Here is a 13,737-nt window from a genome sequence, read left to right on the forward strand (position 1 = left end):
AAAACACAAAGAAACAGAAATGGGTGACTTTTATGAAGAGCAAAAAATATGGAATTAACTGGCTTGAATTAAGAGAACAAAGAAAGTGAAGGAGGCTTAGATTTGTTGGAGTAATGAACAGGAAAGATAAGGGAAGACACCAGAGCTTATACCTTGGGTAGAAAATGTGGAAAAAGGTAAAATAATCCACCATAACAAATTTTACCATTTTGAAATCTTCATGAAAAAGTCATAGGATAGAATTACCTCATTATAGGAGTACCTTCTTTTTTAGTGACTTCATATTAGTCACCAGCAAAGGGCAAGTTTTATCCTAATCACAGTTTGCCATGTGCCTGACAGGAACAAATGCTAAACACGGACTGCGCTGCAAAGCCTGTAAGATGAGCATCCACCACAAGTGCACAGATGGCCTTGCACCCCAGCGGTGCATGGGCAAGCTGGTAAGGGCTGTGCCAGGAGGGAGCCTCAGGACTCCCTGCCTAGGGTACTCACCTTCTCCCATGAGATCACTCCCTCCAAATCCTTTCCCTGCAATTCTGAGGAAAGCACCCCAGAACTGGCCTGCCAGCTTGGCTTCCTAATTGGAATAATGACAGAACAAAGGAAGAATTTTGTTAACCTAATAGGAAAATACCCCTTGTCAAAAAAAAAGAGTTAGAATCCTTACTAGAGTAACCAACTTCTCCCACATTGGCACTTTCTCAGATTTAGCACTGAATGCCCCACATCCAGGAACTGTGAGGACTTTTGAAGGGGAAAGTTATGCATCTCAGGAACCCTCCCAGCCCCAGGCAAATCAGGGCTGTCAGCTCAGTAGGTGTTTAGGGAAGACTAGAGCTAAGCCTCCACAAAAATGGAAGGAGTAATCAATATCTACACTTTAACAGAATCATGTTGCCCAAATCTATAGAGAGATTGGACAGACTTGGCCCATTCTGGGCCAGTCACACCATCTCAGGAGTATGGGCTTCAGTCCTAGTGCCATACAGTGATAAAAAGCAACCCAAAGCATACTTGAGGATAAACTAGGATGGCTAAAGAAGTGTAGAAAGGGCCTAGGGAAAAACTAGACAGGACATTAATAGCTATCTTCAAAAAATTTTGGCCCTGTCACACAGAATAATGATCCTATTGTCCTTTGTGGTGCTGGAGAAAAGACTGAGGATCAATGGGTACCAAGTCTAAATAATCAGAGGCAATGTCATCAAAGAGCTGCCTCTAGGGCTAGCAAATGCTCCTGCCCACCCTCCCATCACAGTGTTCAATCAAAGGAGGATATTGCCTGCCAGGGTCACTGGAAAAGATTCTGGAATTCTAGTGGGGATTGTGCCACTTAGTTCCCATCTAACATGGAGTATAGTAAGTCCAGGTTCTTAGTTCATCTACTTACTCTGATATGCAGTATCTCTTCTCGCAAACCCCTGCCTCACTTATCCCCTTTCTCCTCCCCTGATGCCAATTCCCACAAGCCAAAACAAAGACTACAGAGAGTTCAGAAAAAGAGACTAAAATCCAGGACATGGAGCAGATGATTCTGAGTGAAACTCTCCAAATTTACAGAGGCCTCTGGGCCCACCTCTGCCCTCCCCTGCCCAGGCCTTTTATGACTTAAATATACCACAACAACAAACTGTGGTGAGACAATGCATGGCAATCCATTTGTATCTGGCAGACGATAAGGATCTGGGATGCAAAGGAGGCTGCTGGGTACTGCAGGAGGACACATGGACTGGGAAGGCCAGGGCCAGAAATTTGTTTCCAGATGGAGTGTAACTTGCTTATTGCTACATATAGCTCCCTCTCCCTAGTGTCCCTGCCATCATTAAATCATAGAATTATTAAGATGTCAGCATCTTAATAGGAGACAGGAGGATGCCCCTAGAGAAACCAACTGGTTTTATAATTAGGGCCCTTGTGTGGTTTTCTCCATCTCATCAGTGACATTAACCCCTTCTCTTTCTTATTCTCTCTCCAGCCAAAGGGGTTCCGGCGTTACTATAGTTCCCCCTTGCTCATTCATGAACAGTTTGGATGCATTAAAGAAGTTATGCCCATTGGTGAGTTGGGACATTGATGGGTTGAGTTGGATTTTGACTAGCAAAATCAGTGTGAATGTCTGCTGTCCTCCCAGGGCTGCAAAAACCAGTGGAGTATCTTTGTGTGTTTGCTTAGTGAATGTTTGTGTTTGCTTTGCTGGTGGAGAAACATAACGTAGACTAAATTCTCCAGGATCGTCATTTCCTTAATGAAGCTTAAAGAACACCTAATTCACAAAGGCCACCAATCTGCTATCCTAACCATATACAGCATGGTAGTGCAGAAAGAACATGGAGCATGGTGTCCTACAGACCTGGTTCAAAGCTCAGCTTTCTCATGACAACTGATGCTTTTAATCAAGTTACTCAACCTGTCAGGCCCTATTAATGAGCACAGATATTACCATTTTTCATAATTTTTGTAAAAGATAAATATAGATTATACCACAATGCTTAGTAGAAACTCGGTGAATATGTTATGACTTCAAACAAAATGCCCTCTATTTATGATATTTCTGGCTTGAATTTCTTCTTTAACAATATTTTTCAGTTTACGTCTATTATTTTTTTCATCTCTCAAAAATCTCTACATCTATATTTATCTTGGTTGTGGGGGGAGTTTTAAAGTAGAAATGTTTAAACTAGAAAGCTTTCAGTTAAAAATTCATAAGGTCTGGGCGGCCCCTGTGGCTCAAGGAGTAGGGCGCCGGTCCCATATGCCAGAGGTGGTGGGTTCAAACCCAGCCCCGGCCAAATTAAAAAAAAAAAAAATTCATAAGGTCAGCGATGACAATTTCTTTCTAAAGCAATTGTCTTCCACTATAAACCTTGTGTCTCAGGTTTTATACCTTGGTGAGCGGAGCCTCCCATTAGCAGAAATAATGTTGGTCTCTGGGAAGAATCTTGAAATTGGATAACAAAAAAGGGAAAACAACCAATAGGAGGAGGTTGGGAGCAAAATTCTCCTTGGAAGTGCTGGGTGCAGTGAAGGAACCTGGCCATTGGGAGCACAGTGGGGTAGTGGCACATCCTTGAGGCAGGCTTGACCACAGAAAGCACCATTTCCACAGAGGCTAGAGTCTGCTGCACAGAACCTGCTTCTCAGGTGCTATTAACCCAGGAGATGTAGTAGGTGGTTGGATGGGTTCTCTCAAATGAGCTTTCTCAGATGAGCTTTCTTTTCTGTTGCAGCCTGTGGCAATAAGGTAGATCCAGTCTACGAGACTCTCCGCTTTGGCACCTCCCTGGCCCAGAGAACAAAGAAGGGCAGCTCCGGCAGTGGCTCTGATTCGCCTCACAGAACTTCTGTAATTGTCCTCTTCCTCCCTTGGTTTGTTCCTGGTGGTCTCAGGCAGGGTGGGCCTCAGGCACTGCAGTGTAAGGAATTCCCACCTAAATGCCACAGGAGGGCAGTTCTGTTGGGAGTCAAAGGGCCTCCAAGGGAAACCCAAAGTGCCTTGGGGCACTAAAGGTTAACTTCAGTTGCCCACATCCAGTGATCACTTTATGTTCCTGTTCCCACTCAAAGATCACCCTCCTGGCCTCAGGCTCCTTAACTCTTCCCAGGTGCCTTCTCTCCTTAACCCTCCCCCCAATACTAGGTAATGTATTAGTCAACACTTAGAAATGTTGGGCTGAAACGGTGGGCAGAAGCTGGAATGTCCTGGCTGTTTCCAGTTCTTCTTCCAGGTACAATCCCATGCAAAGACATAGCTATTTCCTCCTGCAAAGGGGCAAGAACCTTCCAGTTCATATTACCACTTAGGACCAGCTATACCCACTTATCACTTCCATTGTTACAGGCCCTGCTGGACTGGAAGCTTCTTGGCAAGATACAGATGAGAATCCAAGTGGTCTGCCCCATAGGGTCCTCTCAATATCCAGTGATTAGAGTGGACTGTAGGAAAAAAGATAGGGCATACCCCTGGGAGGTGTTCTCAGGGACTGAGTTGAACCAGCTCCCTCACTGGGTATTCTCAAGATAACCTGAGATTGTAGGTAGTTGAGTAGGAATGTAGATCAGTAGGAATGTCCTCTGACTAATGCCACATGGTTATCCTAGAAGCCATCTTTAAACTCACTAAAAGCCCTTTTCTCTATGTATCCTACTGATTTTTAAGAGGGAAAAGCCAAAAATAAATTTTTACTCCTTTTCCTTGTTGCACATAAAATTGATTCCAATTAGTTCTTTTTTCTACTAAGTTAGCAACGTGAATAAGGAACCTATAGTTTACTAGCACTGTAGAAACACCAAAGAGAAGGATATGGCTAGCCCCCTACCCTTAGAATTTGCAACCTATTTCTGAAGACTAAACCAATACAAAAGAAAACTCATGGTGATGGCATTGTCTAGAATATTGAGAAATATATTGTTACATGTCTTAAACTATTTTATTGAGTGAGAACACAATATATTTGTGTTAAAGATATTATAATAATTATGTCATATGAGTGTTAAAGTACTTCATAGTAAAAATGGAAAATGTTTAGCTTTAGTAGACTTTGCCTCAAAGCAATGAGGATATAATTTATGGCATTTTAAGATATCTGAATTCTGAAGACCTTCTTAAAGTGGAGATCATTATCAATTGGCAGTCCAAAAGATAGTGTTAATTTGTTTACTGGAAGATGGATAGAAATGGTGCTAAATGTGATAAAAATATACAAAATATATATGGGTAATATTTATATTATATGCAAATATGTTATGGCTGCACAGGTTGGGTAATAATACTAATAATATACATAAAGTGCACAGGGTTTGAAAAATTAACACTTGATAAATAAAAGTTATTGCTGCATTGTTTTAAACAGGTAGGCCTTAGCTGTGTTTTCTTTGAACCTGAGTTATGAAGTTAAGCATAAGAAAAATATATTATCTGAGAAGAGCCTTTCCTAGCACCACCCTTTAACAGGACCTATGCTTGGGCTCTGCTAGAAACCCCTGAGTACTCAAGAATTCTGCTTAGCCCATCTCCTTCTCTTATCTTCCTCCAGTCATTCCTTAAATAGAGTTGTTCTCAGGGAGGTGCTTTAGCTTTTGCTTGGCCTTCTTGTTCTATGTGCTCTTTCTGGCTGATCTTCTTCACATTCCTTTAGTCCAACCATTGCTAATGACTCCCTTGGATATTTCCTGTCCTAACCTCTTTCACAAACACCAGTCCTACGGATACTGAAAAATCAGTATGTCCAAACTAAACTCACATTCCACTGGTGATCAGGTCTTATAATTCAAAAATCAGAAATTTGTAACAAAAATTTCCTTCCTTTCTATCACCAATGCTGGAGATTTGAACCTCATTATCTCTTACCCAGACCCACAGGAAAAGCTGTGCTACCTTTTCCTTTTTAATCTTGGTAATACCTTTGTGCAACTTTCCTAACTAAAATCCTCTGTTTAGTCATTTATGCTGGAACAACAATACCCAAACTCTTCGGCATGGCATTTGAGACCTGTCACTACCCTAAAAACCCACCTTCTCCTGAACTCCCAAGTTCTATGATATTTCCAAATCTTAAAACATGCTGCTTCCCCCTGATGAAATTCTTTAAGAGCCACTTGATTTCTACACAGTGAAGCATCTCCAGACTAGAGCACTCCTCCCACAAGCCTTCAAGAATTCCTTTCTTATAGGACATACATGGTTGCATTGTCATGATCTGCTTTTGCACCTATTTCCTGAAGTGCTGAGTGGCTCCAGTAGACATCAGGGCCCCTCCCCATTCCTTATTCCTCTCACTACACCTGGACGACAGGATGCCTGGCACATAATGAGAGTCAAAAATGCATAGAAAATAATGAAGAAATAATAAGAGCCTCTTAAAGACCGACCTTGGAATCTTCAGGGATCTGCACAGTCTAAACTCCAGAGATGGTAGCCATGTTCTGTCCATTTGCTCACACTTGGTCCCCACCTCTCTGCAGACAACACCTCTCCCATCATTAATCCATGATTTACATATTGCTTAGTAATTTTCACTTTTTTGTTTAATTTTTCTCTCACTTCTCCAGCCCCCTTCTCAACTAGACTAAGCTCCTTAAATGTAAAACTCTTGTTTATATCTTTTTATTTCCATTATCCATTATCTTATACCAGTGATTCTCAAACTTTGGTTGTAACAATACAAGGACTCAGGTTCTGTCCTACTTCAACCTACCAGGGTCTCTGTGAACTGTATCAGCTCTCCAGGTGACTCCAATACCCACCAAGCTCTCCAGGAAACTTCAGTATTCACCAAGATTTGAGAATCATTGATCTAGACCAGCTGTTCTCAACCTGTGGGTCACAAGCTACAGGAACTGTGTTAAAGGGCTCTCGCATTAGGAAGATTGAGAACCACTGGTCTAGACTGTGCCAGCTCGTTATAGATTCTCACTAAATATGTGATCAATGAATTAATAAATGGACAGACACTCTCTTCAAACTATCTAAATTTCCAAAGGGCTGAAAGCTGGTAATGAGTTAAATTATTGATTCTAAGTGTCTGGTTTCCAGATCAGCACCATCAGCCTCACCTGGGAAATTACTAGAAATGCAAATTTGGATTTTCCTCTCAGATCTACAGAATCAGAAGATCTGATTTGGGGAGCCCAATAATCTTTGTTTTAACAAACCCTCCAGGTGATTCTGATGCACACTGAAGTTTGAGAGTTACAGAGTTAAACTGATAACTTCTAAGTTTGTTCCTCAGGAAATCAGCCCGTGCCAGCCCTTCCTCTTTCTCTCTTGTATCTATCCTCGTTGGCTTATACTTGCCCTTGTTCTCTGTCTGTGCGAATGACTCTGAATCACACATTTATGGTCTGTGCGAACAGCTTTGAATCACACATTTACAGTGGTCAATAGGCCGGGTCTAAAATTTGAGACAGAGATCTAAGAATGCTGAGCATCACCCTCCCCCAGCCCCACATGCCACATTACATCTCCTTTCTCAGGGCCATGCCTGCCAATGAGTTGCCTCCTCAAAGCCACACAGAGCTGGCTTCCAGCAGGTAGCCATCACCCCTTACACGTCAAGACTTTTTATAGATGCCACTCAGCAATCCAAAAGAAAAGCACAAATAAAACTGGCCAGAGCCAAGACCTCTGTACACTTTGATCTGCATTCTGAACAGGCTTTTCTCAAGTCTGTAGTGAGAGACGATAGATCCTTATCCCACTCCAGCACAAGCATCTCCCATGCTTATGTGAGACCAGCATTGGTAGACGGCAATTGGAAAGCCACTCCAGAAAGGCAAGAGCTGAGAGGAGACTCCCAGGGGTGGCCCTGATCTATCCACATCAGCAGCAGATGGCCACTCCTGTGATTCTGAGCTTTGCTGAATTTATGATAGACCCTCACAAACATTTCACAGCAAGTAATGAATATTTCAGCCCCCTTGTTCTTGGCAGATGCTAAGCAGCAGCAAGAAAAACAATTGATGGTTGTCCAGTTTGCTTTAATCTCTAAAATACCTTTGTTTCTAGTAACACCTGGCCTCTATAGACTGGTTTTAGGGGCCCAGAATATAGTTTTCCAAATGTCAATAAGATGTCCATTCATCACAGTCCATTTATACTGGGGCTGGTTCCATTAGTAAATATTTGTTGGAGTTTTGCTTCTTTAAGGCATTGTTCTGAAAGCTACAGGGAAACAAAGACAAATACAATTGTCCTGAAATATCTGTTCACTCTTTCCCAGAAGTCTAACTTGTCTCAATGGAAGAAAACAGAAACAATTGATTAGTCCTTTAAAATGACTTTGCTTCCTTCCTGCAGGTCAGTGATAATGAAATTCAGCCTTCTGCCATTCCTTTAGTATTATTATGCCTAAAGCTAACATATATTCCCACATAGCAAAGCTTTGTCCCACAGATTTATTTTCTTACAGGGCTATAGAGGCATTTGTTTTACATTGTTGAGAAGTTGCTGCCTAGCTATTTCCAAATTTGTTTTGTATTCCTGAATGTGCTTTTAAATGTTCTAAAATCTAAAAGGCTTAATGGCTCTGAGGAGGCAAGAAGAAACAAAATTTAAACCACATTCTGGGAGTTAGTTGGCTAGTTTATGAATAATCTTCAGTTTTATAAGTTTATTTTTTATATTTTATTTATTTATTTATTTATTTATTTATTTATTTATTTATTTATTTATTTTTTAGACAGAGTCTCACTCTATTGCCCCAGTAGAGTGCTATGGCCTCAGCCTAGCTCACAGCAACCTCAAGCTCCTGGGCGTAAATGATCCTCTTACCTCAGACTACAGGCACCTGCTACAATGCCCAGATAGTTTTTCTATTTTTAGTAGAAATGTTGTCTTGCTCTTCCTCAGGCTGATTTCCAACTCCTGAGCTGAAGCAATCCACCCACCTCAGCCTCCCAGCATGCTAGGATTATACGCATGAGCCACTGTGCCCAGCCCAGTTTTATAAGTTTAAATTAACATAAATGGAATTCTCCCCTGCAAAGTGTCTCTTGTACAGAAATCGTGATCATGAACTTCAAGGGGAGGAGGGCATAAGTGACTTAGAGACCTTGTGACACTGACTTTTTTTCTTTCTAATAATGTCATGAAAGCAAGAGTGGTTTAAAAATTTATCATGCTAAATTGCAACAAAAACCAGTCTCTGGAGGGTAGTACCAAAGTGCTGTAGAGCTGACTAGGAGAGCTGGGAAAGTAAACTTGTACAAAGATAAATAAATTTTTTTTGCAGTTTTTGGCCGAGGCTAGGTTTGAACCCGCTACCTCTGGCATATGGGGCCGGTGCCCTACTCCTTTGAGGCACAGGCGCCGCCTAATAAATAAATTTTTTAAAATGTGACTCTCCTCAGAGGCCCCATAAATTCCTCATTGGAAAAGAATGGACCTAGGCAAACAAAAGCAGGGTCATCTGGCCCTTTCAAGGAGGCAATCATTGGTCTCCTGATAAATGTCTAACCAGCAGCTTAGAGCTGGACCCTGATTTGTAGAGTTTGCCAATTTCCCACTACCTTAACAATTTCATGGCATAGGTATGATGACCCTGAAGGTTCTCACCAGCCTGAGGAGCTGCCCCAGTCAGTGCACCACTGGATGAAGCACTGTGTGTGTGCTCTAGAGGCAATGCCTGGGGTTCAGGGCCCCAACTCCACCACTTAGAAGCTGTGGCACCCCAAGGAGAATACTGATTCCCTCTGGGCTTCAGATTCCTCTCTGAAAAATGAGTCTATTATAGAATTATCATGATGAAATGAGATAATACATACTTAAAAACAGTAGTGGCAAATGATCAGGAACCATTACCTATTTAGAGTGAGTGCTATTATTATTGTTGTTGTTGTTCTTATTATTTCTGTAACTTATGTGGAAGGACAATTATGATTTTTCTTATTGCAAAAAAGACAGAATAAGTGTTACAAAAGCAATGATTTTTGCAGCAATGGAAACAGCATTTAACTCACGTGTAAATAGTGCATTCTCAGTAGTGTATCTTGTTCTCTATAATTAATACTTAAAACTCATCTATTGAAAGAGCTATGGTTTTACTTACAATTTTAAGCAACAGGATATGGGCAGGAATTCTGATTTTCCTCTGTTTTCTGTTCCTGGGAAGAAGCCTAACGGTGGCCTGTGCCCCTAGGCATTCATTCATTGAGTACCTAATGTGGCCTGCTTGATCCTCAAGGACATCTAAAGGACAGTACAGTACTCACAAGAGGACACAGCCTCTCTGAAGTTAGCCAAAGGGAGGAGACAGCAATCATTGTATTCTTAAGTATCATGCAAATTCCACCTTAGCTCTTTGACTAACATTAAAATCTCTCTTCATTAACCCACTGATACAAAATTGCTCATCGCATGCTATTTTCTCTTTCCTCTAAGACTTCTGATCTGGTGGAGGTTCCTGAGGAAGCTGATGGACCAGGGCCAGGAGGGGAGTCTGACCTAAGGAAACGCAGCAACAGTGGTGAGTGAGTGGACTAGCACAAATGTGAATCACATGAGTCAGGGTCAGTGGGCAGATGAAGTTGAATCCGTATTTCTCTGCTAGCTCAGGAATTCAGACAGGTCAAGGGTTCAGTATTCTGGAGGAAAACTGGACATAGTTTGAAACTAGGTGACTCAAATATTTCCCTGAGTTCTGTCTCCTAAGTTCTTATATATTAGGGACTTAGCCATATGAGAATTTAGGAGCCACTTTCAGACCTTTTGTGAATGCAGCCTTTTCTCCAGTGACCTAAATTAGATTAGCAAACCACATCATGGAGATGCTACTTCATGCTACAGCTGAGGTGCCTGACATCAAATGGCAGTGACTCTAGCAAGGGGAGTGTAAGCCTTATACTTGGCTCCTTCCCTGGCAGAGACAACTAAGACTCTCAAAAACTGTACAATCCAGTCAAACATTCTTTATTAATATTACTTAATCTTCCAATAGCTTAAGCCTTTGTTTCTATAATTTCAAAAATAAACTACCCTGTAAACTAGAGCTTAAAGACACAGCAGCAGATACTTACAGATGCATTCTTGTGAGGCTTTTTGATATCAGTAACTATTTAACCTTTACTCATTTATCAAAAAATATTTATGAAGCATTAGTACATTGGTTGCAGTCTAGCAAGGTGCAGGTCCTGATCTGTGTTCTTTGCTTGGGCTGAACTCATGGCAGAAGTGATTCCTCCAGGCTCCGATCCCTGGCCCTCCCTTTCCCTGCCTGGGTGCTGTTCTGCATTCAGTTCCGCATGTTGCTGCTTTGACAACAGCTGTCTTGCACGTATATCACTTCCATTTCCTCCCCTCTGGGAATTCATTTATGTCTCTTCTCTCATTAGGATTGTGCCAATGTGGTTCCCATAGGACTTTCCATGACTCTGCTTCCTAAATAAGCATCAGCCTTCACCATGCACACACACTCCACCCCCACCAAGCTCACACACACCTGCTAAAGCTCACCATTAAGCTAAGGATTCTTTGGCATCATGTGGAGAAACTGTCCTTTTTTTTACAGTTTTTGGCCAGGGCTGGGTTTGAACCCGCCACCTCTGGCATATGGAGCCGGCACCCTACTCCATTGAGCCACAGGTGCTGCCCAGGAAACTGTACTTTTCTGATCAATGTAAATGGTCAGTGAGAACTTGGTAGTGCCATTAGAGACACAACAGAAAAAGATGATAGCTTTGACAAGAACATGGTCACAGGGCAGCAACACAGCAGGGCCATTCCAACCCAGTCTGTCTGGTATTGCAGAACCAGGAACAGAACCTAAACAGCAATCCCAGAGTTCTTCAACATCTGAGGCATGAACTCACCAGAGACTCCTATATAAACCAGACTTGGATGTTAATTCCTCAAGTCTGGTGGGCTGCTGCAAACTGCTGACTTTCACCTTCATCCTTCCCCTGACATTATTCCTGCCAGCATCGCTAACTGCACTGGAAGCTTTGTTCCATGGCCCATCCTTGCTCTGGAGGCAAACTGCCAGACTTTACTTAATGATTGTGTGTCTTTGAAGCAATTACCTAGCCTCTCTGTGCCTCTATCACCTCATCTATGAAATGCAAATAATTATAATACTAAATCAATAGGGTTGTTATGATGTTTAGGTGACATAGCAAATATAAATACTATCTACATTGATGACTCCCAAATTTTATCTCCAGCATTAGACTTCTTTGCTGCCTTCAAATGCTTATAGACTACTGGATGTTGCCTTCTGAATGTAGAATAGGGACCTTAAAGTTAATACACCCAACTTTATTCTTGATCCCTTCACCCACCCACCCACCCATCCACACTGGTTCTTCCCACAATTGTCTCTGCTCAGTCACTAGGAAAGCAATTCAATCAGTTGCTTAGGCCAAAGTTTTTGGTGCCAGCCCTGACTCCCCCTTCCTCTCACATCACATATCACTGAGAGGAAATTCTATTTGCTGCTTCTCAGAATCATGCCCAGCAGATGCCTACTGCTTAACTGGGCTGGCTCTGTTGATGCTGTTGCTCACCAATTCCTTCAGTAGTTAAGGTCTCTGTTTACCATGGGGATTTCTTCTCTCAAAAGGTGGTCCTGATAGGATTTTATAATGTGAAGAGCTATATTTAAGATTCATCACTATATAAAAGGGTTGCTACTAAAAAGCCATCGACTCAGTGCCTGTAGCTCAGCGGCTAGGGCACCCACCATACACACCAGAGCTGGCGGGTTCAAATCCAGCCTGGGCCTGCCAAACCACAATGACAACTACAACAAAATAGTTGTGGCAGGCGCCTGTAGCTACTTGGGAGGCTGAGGCAAGAGAATCGCTTAAGCCCAAGAGTTTGAGGTTGCTGTGAACTGTGACGCCACGGCACTCTACCTAGGGCAACAGCTTGAGACCCTGTCCCCCAGCCCCCAAAAAAGCCATCATAAGCTCTTGAAGTGTCAGAGATGCAGGTAGAGCCCCATGGCTCCCTGATGCATCTGACCTGAGCACCGTGGGAAAGCCTGTTAGAAATGAGGAATCTTAGGCTGCCCCAGACCTGGGGAATCAGAATCTGCACATTAATTTGTGGTTCTTGTGGTCATATGGCCATTAACATTTGAGAAGTAAGATTTGAGATGATTTAGTCCTATTCCCTCCCTCCAATACACACGTAAACAACACATACCATATGGATAAGGAAACTAAGTCAGAATAATACACTACACACAAAGACACAAAGTTGATTATTTTCCATCTCTTCTGTGCATTTTTACAGCTTCACTCAAAGTGACCTGTTGAAAAGACCTCGTAAGCAATAAAGTTCCAGAAAGCTTTGGAGATCTATTAACAAATCCTTTGATCAGAATAGCTTTCTTCACAATGAATCCTTAGAAACTAGGGGGATTAATTATGCAGCAGTTTGCCTCAAAACACCTTTCTTTGATTTGTTTTAATGCCCTATCCATGCAATTTGAGAAACAATGTAGGAAAAACACCCTACATATGTGGTTCAAGGTCTCACTGGTCTTCTTAATCATGGCAAGGAGAGTGTTGGCTTTTCAGAAGCAGTATTTGGGAAGCCAGTCTCAACCAGTTCTCCATTACATGTTTCATTTATGTTCTAAAAATAAATGCAGTGCACATAGGTGTAATTTCTTCCAGCCAGGTGTTATGTCAAATTCCTTGAGGAATATATCCAAAGCTACCTTAGAAGAAGGCACTGTTCATTATTACTAAGAGTACAGTCTCTGCTATCTCCTATAAATGAATTTGGGAAGGTCCGAGTGTTTCTGGTTGTTGTTTTCATCACTGTTCCAGGATGCATAATAAATATATCCTGGGGGAAATTGCTGGTCTTCACCTTTGACTTAACTTCTAGAAATTTTACTCACCAAGTAATGAGCAAAGGGAGAAGCAAAATTCTGGTCTTCCCATTTCAGCTTGAAATGCCATTTAATACATTACTGGATATCTTTAATAATTGCATTTCAGAATGGCTGAATGTGAACATAATTTTCCTGGAAGAGAAACAGAAAAGGATATAAGCAATATAAATTCCTAGAAACTATCATTAAAATAAAAAAAAAAAACTAGGTTAATCACATCCACTTGAGGATATTATAAAATCCAGTATTGCCCCATTTGGCAATAAAAAAAAGAAATTATGTCCAGAAAGAAAACAGGCAAGCTCATATTTGGAAAATTTATCCTTGCCTATAGTATACACTGACTCTGTATCTCAAATTTTAAGGTGTCACAAAAAAAGAACAGATTTTTTAC

The 13,737-nt window shown here is 41.6% G+C and overlaps 1 protein-coding gene across 1 annotated transcript in view; it reads left to right on the forward strand.

Moving 5' to 3' along the window:
* Positions 1-13,737, forward strand: part of STAC (SH3 and cysteine rich domain) — a 167,133-nt gene that overhangs the window by 114,464 nt on the left and 38,932 nt on the right. Inside the window, exons 3-6 of the mRNA XM_053600530.1 lie at positions 343-443; positions 1,979-2,060; positions 3,231-3,346; positions 9,881-9,965. Coding sequence (XP_053456505.1) covers positions 343-443; positions 1,979-2,060; positions 3,231-3,346; positions 9,881-9,965 — 384 coding nt within the window. The remainder of the gene's footprint in view (positions 1-342; positions 444-1,978; positions 2,061-3,230; positions 3,347-9,880; positions 9,966-13,737) is intronic.

Source organism: Nycticebus coucang, chromosome 8 (genome assembly GCF_027406575.1).
Source record: "Nycticebus coucang isolate mNycCou1 chromosome 8, mNycCou1.pri, whole genome shotgun sequence".
Taxonomy (NCBI): domain Eukaryota; kingdom Metazoa; phylum Chordata; class Mammalia; order Primates; family Lorisidae; genus Nycticebus; species Nycticebus coucang.